Below are 14576 nucleotides of genomic sequence, written 5' to 3'. Positions count from 1 at the left end.
TTGAAACCTTAATGTTAATTTAGAGGAAAAAAAGACGCTGTTACTTTAACTATAAATATGATTTCATGACTGAGATCCTAAGATCATTTTAATGAGTTATTTCTAAATACATTTCCAAATTAATCACTGAATTTAAATGTCAAAATGTGATGGCTTTTTCAAGTCTGGGCAGATATTTTTGCCCGACGGAGCCCAAATTAAATGCGTACCACCAAAGGGATGAATGTAGCAGCCTGTGCACTTAACAGAATCATTTCCTGTTTGGAATCTCATGTTAGATGCCTAAACAGCGTTCCCACAACAACAAAATGGGCAACTCGGCGCTTTCTGGTTCACTTAGTACACCATATTATTTATGGTAGACTTCCAGCAGGCAGCCACATGTACTTTGCGAGTTCAGCGAGCAGCATTTAAACTAACTTGGTCTCTGTGAAACTCCAGCGCGGTTATATGGATTGAATTTCAATTTCAGGACGATCTGAGCCTTTAATAGAGCTCTCCGCATACACAGCTTCACACCCCGGGGACCCACTACCCACAGCTGGGCCACAAATAGCTAGAGAACACGTATCATTACCTGCGCGGGACCGTCCCACCGTTGTCATCGCTCCATTTTAATTTGGCTCCAAAAGCCGCCGGCAATTTTGTCCGTCGGGACGTCCTGTCGACCGCGGCGGCCAAACCGCTCCGAGGCGCCGAGAGGGAACCTCCGCAGTGTCAGTGTGCTGCTGTCTCACTCGGCCGCCGCTGGAAACTCATTCTATTGCATGTTGAGCGGAGAGGGGGTGGGGGATGGGTTTGGGGCAAAGATCCATTTTCGAGCACCACCAGCGCACGGCTAACAATCACACATGTCGTGCGCAATATTGCCATCTCAGTGGAAAAAGGCTTCCAAATGCAGTAATCCCCTGATGCCGAGTTTTTTTTTTTTTTTTTTTGTTAAATCTCTTCTAACCTCGTTAAAAATGCACAAGAGTAAATGTTTGAAGCCGCGGTCACAGCGGGACTCCTACATAATGTGGCGGCTGGCAAAAAACACAAGATCTGCTCTCAGTCGCTGGTTTCATTTAGTTGATTTGTTTTGGAGCTTTGAAGAAAATTTGATTTTTTTTCTTATCAAATTTTTTTTCGCCCTGTCCTTATCAGAAAAGAGAACATGATTGCCGCTTTAAGCATTAATCAATATCAGATCAAATGCTCAGAAGAGATTATGGTGAATGCTCCCAGCTCCTTTCTGGGGCCACAAAAGATAAAAAAAAAAAAAAAAAAGAACAATACATGTCTGTCCTTGCCATTGAAGTCTTATCTCCAAAATAAATAAATAATAATAACAGAAAACAGAAAGCACCCTGAGAGTTGCGTTTTTATAAATGTTCCCTTTGGCTCTCTAGGGCATTTGGAACATTAAATAAATACCAGGCCGTTCCGTCGAGTAGAAATGATGAGGCGCACTCTCTCTAGGGAGGGAGGAAAAAATCTTTGGATTAGAAAATGTCAAGAAACATTCAGCACGTTGAACGTACCCTCTTTCTTTTTCTTTTTTTCAAATCGGAGTCGGCTTCGTTTGTGGCGTCACACTTTGGCCGTAACGTTTTGCCACTTCAAGTTTCGAGTCCATATAATAAAACACTCATTGGGCTTAACAAGCACCTCATTAGCTGAGAGTGCAAATAGGTCACAGAGCGGTGGCGTGCCAAAACGCAAACGGATTCCGTGATTTGCATGGAGCGGTTCCAGGGGGGATTCATATTTGAAGAGAAAGCAGAGCTGCAACGCCTGTCTCTGTGTGTGTGTGTGTAAGTGTGTGTGCATGTGCATGTGCATGTGCGTGTGCGTGCACGAGATGGAGACATAGAGGCAGAAATGGAGCGAGAGGTTTGACCTGCCAGCAATCTCCGGAGAGCCGCTTTCCCCCTGGCAGAGTCTAATCAGGCTGCCGCTGATGCTTGTTCTCGGGGAATTGCTCCTCTGCAGCCCTCAGGCCTAATTAGGACCCATGTGTGCTGCGAGGAGGGCTGCCGCTCAGGGGTGACAACCAGAGACGTGCTTACCTGTGCGCGCGTGTGAGTGTGTATGTGTGTACACTCTGCAATGAGCTGCCAGCGAGGTATGATGACAAGAGAGGGCAAGAAGAGGGGGTGCAGGACGACACCACCCACGTTCTACCTCCTCCACCTCCTCCACCTCCTCCCGGCCAGGACACCCTATGAGTCTAATGAATGTTGGGACACGGACGTGGAAAGATTGAAACAGAAAAAGCAGACGTCTGGTCCACTAGCGGGTCATGGGACACCCCCTCACCACCACCACCACCACACACACACACACACACACACACACACACACACCTTCTGCTAGAAGTTCAAGTTAAGTTAAGTTAAGTCAAGGAAAGGAAGAATGAGAAGAAAAAAGAGGAGAAGGCTGACCACGGCAGAATGTAAAAAATTTTTTTAAAAAAATGCCGCTGTCTTCATCTTCAGCTCGACTTCGACGTGTTTTCTCTCCTGTATGCTGGCGAAGAGCAAAAAAAAAAAAATCTTCAAAGTCTACTTTGTTATGTGCAACGTTTTGGAACGAAAAAAAAAAGGGGATGCGGGTGGGTAGGCGGGGGGGGGCGTTAAGATGAGGTGGTATTTGACAGAGATAAAAGTAACAGACTTCTGAGGCATGCAGATAAGCGGCAGGATCAGTGTGTCTCACGATTGTCTGGGAGTGGAGTGGGATCATTATTGATGAGAATTATTAGCGTCAGGATAGAAGAAGAAAAAAAACAAACCAACCCTGAAAACTGCAGCTGATGCTGGAAGAAAGGAGTTTCAATGCAGAGCAAGTCTCTCCCTTCCTCCCTTCTGCCGACGCACTTCTGTGAACTCGCGCCGTCTCTGTGAACTGTGTGTATACATGTCGTACATGTCCGACCTACGCTTTACATTTTTAAAATAGAGCAGTTGCTGTTGTTTTCAGTGAGCACTGTGATTACAGGCAGAGACTGTGGGAGCGTCGATGGCTGCTGAATCCGCACGCCTCGGCTTAGAGCGAGAAAATTACATTTTCAACTTGCAAGTACTCGGGCGATGCGGGTTACACGTGCGTGGAGATTTTTTTTTTTCCTGAATGAATATTTACAAATAACAAACGCTCAACAAAACAATGGCCAGTGAGGTGGAAATTACCACCACACACAAAGAGAGGAACTTTGTTAGCACGTAGAGGTGAACTAAAAGTCACAAAACAAGCTTGCTGAGCCAGAAAATACGCAGGTTTTTTTTTTTTTTTTTTAAGTGGAGGCAGACAAAGAGGTGATGCTTTTGTCGGGCTTCTTACAAAACAACAAACTGGCCTCTGATGTCACCATGAATGGCGAAATCTGTGTTTGCGGCGATAAAATTCTGTTTCTGTGAGGACGAAATGGCTGAAACAGGCACAAAAAAAATTCTATGTTTTTGAAAATATCCCTGCTGACCTTAATCCTGGGTTCACTTCTGTTAGAAATGACTGTGGATGTAACTTCCTGTGTGCGCAGGAAAGTAGCTGAGCATGGACGATGGGTTGAAAGTCAACCGCTTTCAGTTTAGCAGATGAGTCACTGTAAAGCTTTCTGAGAGACATTGATCAACAACAACGTTGCAAATATAAGAGTTAATGGTTTTTCAGCCTTTATGGTTGAACTTAGTTGAACAAATATCACAAAATTCAGTTGATTCTATGTTTATCTGCAGGGATTATTCAGGGGCATCAGACATCTAAGATGCCATCTCCCTCCAAGAAAAAAAAAAGAAAAGAATAAAGCAACATCACCTCCTCAAACACGCCTTCCGCTTACTGCCGATCAGCCGCACATCATAGGAACTGCCTTCCCCCTCCACCATCACGCAGAGCGTCTAAATCTTTAAATATTGTTTTTCTTCGCTGAACGACCAAAAGAGTTTCACCAGCATCGCAATTTACTCAGAATTTAATGCGTATTATATCTCGCGTCCTGAGCCCCGTAGTGCCGTGCGCCGGTTAATTACACGTCTAGTTAAAGCTTTGATTCTCGGAGTCATGGAGGCTGCCAGGGCACGGCTGCCTCCCTCTCCACGGTTGCCTCCACATTAGTGAAGCCACGTTGTGCACTGGTGCGCTTGCTTGCTTGCATATGTGCTCAGTTCAACAGAGCTCCAGCATTCAGAGGATCAATGTGGTCTTGCAGAGGCTGCGTACTTCATCACTTTTGAACTCAGCTGATGAATGAGGCGGATTTGAAACACACTCTCAGTAACCAACCCTGAGGTTAGCCGCTTTCACTTGGGCAGATGAGTCACTGGTTAGCTTTCCGAGAGACATTTAGGTACAATAGCGTTGCTGCTAAAATGTCCTTGCAGTTCTAAAATATTTGAATAATCACACTGTTTAATCCATGAGGAAAAGACCCCAGAACCTCTGAGGGCTCATGAGAACTTCAGGTCTGATTTTTGGTGTTTGGTCCTGCTAATGGCAACATTTAGTACTACGTCACCAAACCTTCCCTTAAACAGCAGTTGGCAACAGTTGTGTGACACTGTCCTGTTTGGGCCGGGACAGCTGGTCTTTCCACTTGTTTCGTGTTTACAGTTCTTGAAGAAAGATGGTTAGCGTCTCTTCCAGAGATTGTGCCAAGGCATTGTGGGATACACTGGGCTATTAAGAATCCATCTGCCGCAGCCGTCGAGTCTGAATAGACAAAGACACAATCGGCGATCTTTGAATTGGAGCAGCACCCCAGCGTTAGATTGCTTCTGTCAGCCAATACAGTTAGTCACCTTGCAAAACGGCCAATGCACAGCAATTGCTCCACTTTGGTTTGGACCAGACAAGAACACATCCAGTGAAGCCTCACGAGTCACTTATATTACTGTGTGTGTTGTTTTCTTGACGTGAAGACTCACCAACACGGAGCCATCTGGATGGATTTCAAGCTTCAACATTGACTCCGCACAGCCGTCGTGATGCTCTTGCGGTGCAGCTGGAGTTTTGCTGCTCCGTCACTCTCTCCACCTGCCACCGGAGCTGCGCACTCCGGATCCGACCGCAGCCGCTGGCATCGGCAGCTCGACACCTGTTGCTACAACCGCGGCCGACACGGAATCGAGCACGATCTGCTGCCCTGCTGGTCCTTACGGTTCTGTCCTCGTTCTCCTCTTGATATCGAATAAAACCTAAACGTCTTCTGTGTTTCCCGACTCCTTTCTCTCTGGCTAGGATGAATGAACTTCCACCATTGACTTGAGAGTAGCGGCCTGCACAAGGTTTTTGCCTCTTAAAGGTCCAGTTTGTAAAATTTGGCCTGATTTATGATTTTTTATATTGGTAAAAGTGTAATATACTGCCTGTAAATATATTAATAAAAGCATATGCTTACAGTACTACAACAGTAGTTTGTTTTTCCTACACACAGAATGGTTCTTATATATAAGAACATATATAGGGCGAGGGTCGTTGCCATATTTCGATGGAAGCCGGTGTGAACAATCCAGCCCAACTGATAGCCAGTTTCATATTTAGTGTAACTGCTCGCGTCTTCAAATAAACCAACAAAGAAGAAGGTGGACGAGGTATCTAGGTTTGTGTACGCTGCCCGCCATAGTTGACTGGCAAGCTCGGGAGAGGGAGGGTGAGAGGGTGAGCACTGCAATCTAAAATCTGACCACTAGATGGCAGATCTTTGTTTTTTTTTTGAGATTATTGTTCCCCAGTTCCTGCTCTCGCTAGGTTTCTGAGAGTGTGATGGACACGTTAAGTGCCCTGAGATGTTTTCATTATGCTTCGGCATAATAATGACCTTATAATAATAAAGCCACGGGAGCTGTGGTCTCAGACACAGTTCCCGCACGTGCAGCAGGCACAGTTGCTACCGCGCCTAAACCCATGTCCGGCTACACAGAAATCTCAAGACCACCTTCCCAAGTGCACTTGCACTGTGTTTATTGCTGTGTTTATAACTGTCAAATGAAGAGAACTTGTGGGTCAAAACCTGTCAAATGACATGTCAAAAGTTCTGAAAGGCTGTCAGACTTGTTTCCCTGCAGGGATCATAAGATAAAGTGCAGGACAATGGAGTTTTGTGATTCTCTGTGTGTTGCTGCAGCCCATGCAGGCATCAGCACTCATGCCGCGTAGCCAAATCTAAACTTTTCACTGCAGCCACGTGACGCTCCAGTCCTGAAAACGTATTTGATCGGCTGCCAAGGCGAGGTGTTCCGTGCTTTGTCTTTGAAAAAGTGATTGAAATTCCTCACACCTACTCCGACTCATCCAGCAAGCAGCACGGAAGCACGAAAAAAAAAACCCAGACCTTTACAGAAGGCTCTCGGACTCGGGAGGTGGGTTTCTTCATCTGTGTTGCAACGACCGTCTGAAGTCTGATCATTTTTCCCCCGCCAGTGCACACGAAAGAGTGACATGGGGTGTGTTTTTCACAAGTCAATAATACAGAGAGTCTGAATCGGGTGCGATTCTGCGAGCCGGGCCAGAGAGAATAAATCCGGACAACTGGTTGCCTCATTAGAAGCTTGTGTGGTTGCTAGGTTACGCAGCAGAGTTAGAATTACGCTAATTTACCCGTCAAACAAATTGCTTTTTTTGACAAAAAAAAGAAGACAAAGGGAAATATTTGGTATAGAGTTTTTAGAAGGGAGAGGCAAAGCAACTTTATTGTCAGTACCCACGGGAATGTACAATGAAAACTGCGGGATCATTGTGATCCCCAAGTTTCCATTCATGTCACACAAGCTGTGTTTTGTTTTTTGTTTAAATAAGCATCTTTCTCTGACACTTGTGCTGTTTTTCTTTATTTCGTCTTTGCGGAGAAGCAGCGTGGCTGTGCCTAAATACTTTTTTTTTTCTTAACCAAAAATAAAGCAGCTTGGATTCACTGACACGAAGCACAGACGACAAAGTGAACGGCTGTGTGGCCACGGCTAAACTTATCATGCTGGGGATGAAGGAGGGAGGAAAACCTCACCCTGCCCGCCGCCCTGAAAAGGAAGCGATGAGACAGACAGTCAGCGATACTGGACGTTTTTTTTTTTTTTCTTGCAGCGGCGTCGCGAGTTTTCCACACTTCAGATTTGCCACCGCAGTGCCGCGGCTTAATTCCCCGGCACTCTCCCTGAAGACTCGGCTGACATTTCCCAAGGTCTCGCTTTCAAGCCCTGCCTTGATTACTGAGGCAAGTTTTTAAGAGGAACTAATCCCCCTTTCCCTGGAATTTTCACTTTTCTAATAAACCAGTCAGCAAACGGATAAGGTGGGGGAAGGGGTGGCAGGGTGGGATCCGGTCAGCAATAACAGCACAGAGGCAGCGACAGAAACAACCATGTGATCCGGCAGATGAAAGGAGGGGGACTAGGGGGGCTGTCCATCGGGCAACAAACAGAATGCTGAAGCGCAAAAGTAATGAAAAATGAAATAAAAAGTGCCACCGCCGCCTTCAACTCTGCTACGTCGCCCCGACCTCTTTGTCCGCTCGCTTCACATGTTCCGCGGGAAAAGAACACCGACCCTGCTAATCCCACTTGAAGTCGTGGCCCACCATCTCGTAGAACTTGTCGTTGTGCGGCCGGTAGAAGTCGCGCAGCTGCTCAATGGCATCGCGGTCGATCTGCACGTGAGTTCGGCCCTTGGACTTGCCCAGGCAGCGCGGCCAGCCGCTGCTCTCGGGCTTCTTCAGGCACGGGAAGCCCTTGGTGCGGTTGAAGTAGAAGTGCTTGTCGGTCACGATGCGTTTCAGGCCCAGGAAGTCCTGCAGCCGCGCCAGCTCGCCCGCCGGGTCGGCGATGAGCCGCTCGCCGCTCACGAAGTGGATCTGCGCCAGCGGGAAGTGGCGCAGCCAGTTCTCCAGGTGCAGCGCGTACAGGCCGATGCGGATGGCGTTCCACGACGTGTCCACCGTGCCCAGGCTCTGGTTCTTGAAGGCCAGCTCCTGGAAGCTGGGCAGCTCGGGGGTCTTGGACAAGGTCTGCGTGTAGTCGGAGATGGCACGGGTGACGGGGTCGCGCACCACCACGATGAGCTTGGTGTCGCGGGACATGGTTGAGATCCGCTGGGGCGTCTCCCTCGTCACAAAGTAGCTGGGCGTCTTCTCCATGGTGATCTGGCTTTCCAGGGTCCTTGGCATTAAGCCTCTGCGTGCGGAGACAGACACGAGGAAACAGTTCATTGAGCTTCTTAACGGGAACTTTGAAGGTTAAGTGTGTAATATTTGCAGCTTTTGAGAAGAAACAGCGACATCAAGTGGTTACATTTTAGATTGCAGCGCTCACCCTCTCACCCTCCCTCTCCCAAGTTTGCCAGTGATCTACCGTGACCTGTCCACATAAACCTACCTTCTCCACCTTCTTCTTTGCTGGTTTATTTGATTACGTGAGCGGTCACCCCAAATACAAAATGTGCTGTCAGGCGGACTGGATTGTCCGCACCAGATTCCTAAGAAATATGGTGGATGGGTGAACGAGAGGGCATTGCAAAGCGCTCTAGGGTACTGAGAAGGTGCTGGAAAGCACTCTATAAGTGCTGTCCAATCACCATTTATCATATAAGTAAAAACTGTTCTATGGGTAGGAAAACCAGTACCAAAACACTTTACCAATTCCACACCTTTACCAATATAACAACCATAAACCAGGCTAAATTATTCACACTGGACCTTTAAAGGGCCGCATATTGAATTAAACACACACTCGGTCTGACAAAGCCGGCAGTTTCCACATTCAGCCCATTTTCTGATCTTTGTTTTTTTTTCCACTTTTTTCCCACCCTGGCATCAGATGGGGACTTTACTCAGAAAACAGCTCATTTTGCTAAAACACACACATCATTTTTTGCTTGGAAGGACACAAAAAAAGAAGGCACTCTCAGTGGGCAGAGCCAACACCTGGCTGACGGCGTCCTTGCTAACCAGGCAGATGTTTCAGCATGGTGTCAAATCCCTTTGTGACATCACAAACACCTGATTTCCAGGAGTGCAATGCTTTCGGGCACACTTTCTTAATTTTCCAAATGAAGGTCAATTGAATTTCAAGGATGATGTGTAATAATGAAGCAGGCCGCTGGGAGCGGCTCCAGCAGACCCTCCTCACCCCCGGAACCTGAGTGCAGGAGGAAGCAGGTATGACATGGATGGACAGATGGGTGGATGGATAATAATAATGATGTCCTCGGTTCATGATCGCTGCCATTGCTAGTTTGTGTTTTTTTCAATATTTAAGATATACATCTCTAATGTATCTGCACAATATGGGACCTTTAAAAGTTGACACATTGCTCGTGACGCACAGGAGGAGAGTGAGACTGACGCTGGAAGAAATGAATGTGCACATCCGTTCAAGGCTGCATGAGCTGATCTCCCTCGAAACTTCTGCAGAAACAAGTTGCTTGTTGACGCTGCATTTCCTTCACCGCCTTCAAGTGGATTTTGCACAATACGGGCCTTTAAAATTCACAGAAATGCAATTAAAATCTCTGGGAAAAGGACGCAGCGTCCTCGCGTTCACTTGTGCATAGGGTGTGTATCAGGACAGAAACACACACACACACACACGGCTCCAGTGCAGTGTGTAGGGTGAGAGCCTCCTCTTTGGTCTCTCCACGCTTGTGATTAAAGGCGCTGCGATGCAAAGTCGCTGCAGTCTCTTGTCACTGGAGACTCGTCTCGCAGACAGCTCTCCTGCAATCCGCCCCGCTCGGTTCCACAGTAATAAATCACCATGAATCCAAACAGAACACGTGTAGCTGAAAGAGCCTTTTGTGTTACTTCTGGGTCTGCAAACTGGGTCACTGTAGTCTTTGAAAGAACAGGTAAAAAAAAAAAGACAAAAAAAGAAGTTTCCAAGTAAAGGTTTAAAGTTTGAGGACAGGAAGAGAGAGTGTAGGCGGGAATTTGAGGTTAGTCTGCCTGCAGCGAAACCTAAAAATTTAATGAGAGCTGATTTTATTTTATTTTCATTGATAACAACCTCAACACTCAGCACTGCGGATGGAGAGCTTACGCCCAAACACCACAGTTTCTCTTTGTCACTGGAGGTTTTTGGTCTCCCTTCTGTTGAATCAGTGTCCATTGCTCTGGACTGAAACGTTTACATATTATCATAAATGATCAGTTATCAATATGAGGACAATAAACAAACAAGCACTGGATGAAGAAGGCGATTTGGAATGCGAAAGCAGGTCCAAAAAAATAAAACAGCATCAGCTGAGACGAGTTTGGCCTTGACTTTCTCTCTCCTCCAGAACGTCACACTGCAGGCGGTTTGGCCACCGTGGCGGATTTGATAGACCTGTCACACCTATAGAGGGAGATCAGCTGATGTGAGTGGACGTTATGAGATGTCACATGACTTTTTTTTCTTTTTTGCGACAAGACTCAGTTACCAGGCAAAACCGTTTTCACTGACAAGAATCGGCACCGTCGGTGAAAAAAACGGCCCAGAATCGAGTCAGGCTTTTCAAAAAGTGCATCCTAAAGCCAAAAAAGGCTGGGAAATCAAGCCTTTGTGACATCACAATGGGCTCTTAAGTCTCACAGGTACCACACCTTCACCCTCCAGGTACTTTTGCGAACCTCCGAGGCCGAGCTGTGGAACAACCCTTTCCAAATGTGACAAGATCCTGGGTTTCTGCAAAAAGACACTTTATCAACGCACCGTATTGTTTTTTCTTTCTCCCTGCTTCTCAATATTAGCTGATATTATAAAGCCTCAGAACAACAGGACCGGCACCGGACTTCATGTCTGGACTTAGTATGGAATCTCCACTTTCCCGGCAGTACTTTGGCCTTTATTGATCGGTGTACACGAGAGAGTTTCAGAGCAGCAAACTGTTTGTTCTGAGAGCCGCGCTCGCCAGTCGGCCGAGTTGGCGTTTGACCTTTGCGTGAGTGTCAGCGCTGACAGCTGACAGTCACGGCGGCGGTTAATGGGCGCCGGGCCACGTCTCTGAGACACATCCCGCCAGATGAAAGGGCTTCAGCCTGCCGACCGTCCAGAAAGAGCGCCAATTAGCCGAGGGAGAGCGTTCGTCTCTCCGCTCCGTGATTATTTTATGATGTGCACGATGCACGTCCCTCCTACAGGCAGCACGACAGCTGATCATTAACGGTGAATTGTGTTGGTTTTTTTTGCTATTGATCTGTTTTGCACAGCGCACTCGGACAATGTTTATTTATCGGTTAATTTATTTGTTTATTTATATTACGAAAGCTGTATTTCTGATGTAAATCCGTCATTAAGGAGCTGAAATAATGATGCGGATGTTCCGTGGACGGAATGTGAGAAAAAACTCCTGCCTGCGGCCCAAATTAGAGGCTGGAGTGGCATTCTAATACCCAATAAATCATTTAGCATGGCAGTCGATTTTAATTGCCGTCTACCAACAAGGCAATAGCTCATATGACAGCCTGTTCCCATCACCTCAACAGGCTGCCTTTTCTTTTTTTTGCATGAGGAACCGGTTGAAGTGCAATCCAGTGCACGGCGAAGGAGAAGGCCACTGTTGTGCCAGTGCAAACACAGCTCGGCCTCTGAAGTCACCTCCCAACGAGAATAAGGAACGAGTGAAGAGCGAGAGGGAGACTGCAGAAAACACGTACAGAATCTTTACCCCCACTGCAAAAAAAATCATAAAGTACACAGTGTAGGCCCAGTGAGGGGAAAGATGGAAGTGTCCAGAATAAATCCCAGTGTTTAACATACAGCGACTGATACGGTGCAAAGAGTGGTTTGAAATTCCAGAGGCGCTTGTCCAAATAAAACTGGCAGGAGGCGCAGGACACCCTTCGCCTCTTTTTGAATTATGGAAAGGACGTATTTATTTATTTATTCTTTAGCTGATGAAAGCTAAATATGCTCGGAGATCGTTTAAATTATAAGATTATAAGATATGAGGCCGCAGGCAAAGATCTGTCAATCGATAATTTCAAGGCAAAATCCGGTCCAGAACTCTGCGTGTGTGTGTGTTTGTGTGTGTGTGTGTGTGTGTGTGTGTGTGTGTGTGTGTGTGTGTGTGTGCGTGTGCGTGTGCGTGTGTGTGTGTGTGTGAAGTGAACAGGAGAGCGAGCCAGAAGATGGGAGCAGGTTGAAACGCAACAATATTATTTAGGCCCTGCGTGGAACAATTTCCCGCAATCTGTTGGATTTAAAATGCATTGTCGGAGTAGGACAATGCGGAAATGAGTCAGTAACATAAAGTCACTAAAACACTTTACTGTTGTGCTTTTATTTGCTAACATCATTGCTTGTACAATTGTCCCCTTCTGAGAAGGTGGCTATATTGTGCAACCACCTTTCTAGGTTTCTTCTGTAAAATGGGACCAAGTGCAACATCAGAAAACAACAGATAACAGTAAACAGTAAAATAAATAAATAAATAAATACGGAAGGAAGGCAGCAGGTTTGTCAGGACTTTGGTGAACAGGTCTGGCGGCAAATCATTCATTGACATATATTCATGTCTGTATTCATTGATATCTCCGTATCTCCGGCAATTCATTCATTGATGTCTCTGTAAGCCTCATCTATAGCTAGCTATGACGCTAGATGCTGCTAAATCTTACACACTGGGCCTCTAAATTTTGAGAAAGATGAAGAAGAACTTTCATAATAATTTGATAGCAAGCAAAAAAAAAAAAGTTGCTGACAGCTGTCAAACAATTCCACACTGTTATACTATCATCTCCTCTTAGTTCTATACCTTCTCTCCTGCTTTGTTTGGCTCGCCCGGGCAATCTTTACTCGCTGCGACTTGTGTCCACGGGCGTGTAATGACGTCACAGGAAGCCCTGCTCTTCCCTGCTTGGCCCTGAACTGTCGCTGCACCTGTGCAGACTCAAGAGAGACACGCACCTGTACCACTCCAGTCCTCTGTCGTAGTTCCTGTCGAAGAAGTGCGTCTCGGTGCCAGCGGCGCGCACGTCCGGGTGGATCCGGATGAACTCCAGCACGGCTCTGGTGCCGCCCTTCTTCACGCCGACTATGATGGCGTTGGGTAACTTTTTATTGCCAAACTTCAGGTTGCCAAGTGGCGGACTGGGGGTGTCGTTCCTGGCCGTCGGGGCGGCTCTCTGGCCGCCTCTGAGCGGCGGCGGCGGCGGCGCGTCGTCGCTGCTCGGCAGCGCATCCAGCGGCTGCGCACAGGACAGCGACTTCCGTATGCGCCTCTTGGCTCCGTCAGCCTGGGCGCGCAGGCAGCCGGGCGTCGGATCACCTGGTCCGTGCATGACTGTGTCGGCGGGGAAGAGCGCGCAGTAGCACAGGTAGGACAGGAAGAGTGAGAGCACGCAGATGGACGTTCTCGTGAGCCGGTGCGTGAAGGGGAAAAGTCGACCGAGGAGGAGCGCGCATGCCATCTCTCCATGGATGGCGCATGGTTTTCTGGATGAGGGGTCGGGTTTTTTTTTTTCCTTTCTGGTTTCTTCTTCTGCTTCTTCTTTTAATCACTTGACTGACCGCGTAAACGAACAACTCCCGCACGTTCCGTCACTCCCATCGCGCGCAATGCCACACTCCAGCCGAGCGTGCGCCCCAAGCCGTGTCCTGGAACGAGACCAGAGTCTCCCGCACGTCGCCTCGCTCGCCATCACGCAACAGCAAGAGGCAGAGGAGATGTGCGCGCACACTGACAGCACCGAGCCGGTGGAGCGACGGAGAAATATACTTGGGCACCGTGACGTCAGAGCGTCCTCGCTTGGAAAAGTAGTCAGCAGCACTCTCCTCTCTGTGGTGGGACTCCTCTCGCTTCCCCAGCTGGAGGTTTTGCTGCTTGTGGCTCAGGGCGGTTTGTGGAAACGGATCTGATGGTTTGGGAGGCAGGGAGAGAAAACAGCAGCACCGCCATCCATCCTCAGAGAGCTGCAGCCTCACAACCACCTAGTCCACTGGGCTCTCAGACAACTGCCATTCTTTTGCAGCTGTTACACCCTCCGGACAATAGGTGGTGCACCCACCCTTACTCTTAACCATGCTAGTTTAGTGACTGCCAGGTTTTGCAAGGCCATTGACTGTACGTAATAATGGACCGAGTGTTTGGTTTTAAAAAAGGAGGACAACGCTATTCTATACATTCTATTGTTTGGCTAGCAGGGAGCGCAACCACGGTTGTAAAAAGGCTAAAAAAAAGACTGGCTGTCAATGAAAAGGAGTACCTAGCTAATACCTAACCTACCTAGTAGAACCTTTAAAGACTGGCTCGAATATTTTTGTTCGTCTAACTCGGTAACAGGAAAGTTTATCAAAGGCCCCATTGCGTAAGATGTAGCTACAACCAGTGGTAGGAGAAGGTACTGCAACTAAAAAAAAGCCTTCAGCCTCACCCTGCACACATTTTTCTCTAATCAGTGAAGAGTTAGTCTGTTGTTTGTCTCTGTTTTATTTATTTATTTATTTATTTATTTTTAATGTTTCCTGATTTCACAAAATTAAAAAAAAAAAATTAAAAACAATCTGAGCGTTGATCCCCTGGAGCAGATCAACATCTCATTCTAATGTAGTTCCACATTGGCACAATATAGTCGCTTCCTTACATTCTTTATGTGAATACTAGTAAAGTGGCCTAAGGAAGCAGAT

General features: G+C 47.2%; 1 protein-coding gene across 1 annotated transcript; it reads right to left on the bottom strand.

Moving 5' to 3' along the window:
- Positions 1-6686: 6686 nt before the first annotated feature.
- LOC142893648 (heparan sulfate glucosamine 3-O-sulfotransferase 2-like) lies at positions 6687-14121 on the bottom strand. The gene is made up of 2 exons (XM_076034438.1): positions 12858-14121; positions 6687-8144 (listed from the first exon to the last, which is right to left on the bottom strand). The coding sequence occupies exons 1-2, from the start codon at positions 13358-13360 to the stop codon at positions 7526-7528; spliced, it is 1122 nt and encodes a 373-aa protein (XP_075890553.1). The 5' UTR covers positions 13361-14121; the 3' UTR covers positions 6687-7525.
- Between the last annotated feature and the right edge of the window lie 455 nt (positions 14122-14576).

Source organism: Nelusetta ayraudi, unplaced genomic scaffold, assembly GCF_046127955.1.
Source record: "Nelusetta ayraudi isolate G7.1 ecotype Tasmania unplaced genomic scaffold, CSIRO-AGI_Nayr_v1 ptg000042l, whole genome shotgun sequence".
NCBI lineage: Eukaryota > Metazoa > Chordata > Actinopteri > Tetraodontiformes > Monacanthidae > Nelusetta > Nelusetta ayraudi.
The sequence above is the reverse complement of the archived record's forward strand: the minus strand, read 5'-3'. Positions and strand labels throughout refer to the sequence as shown.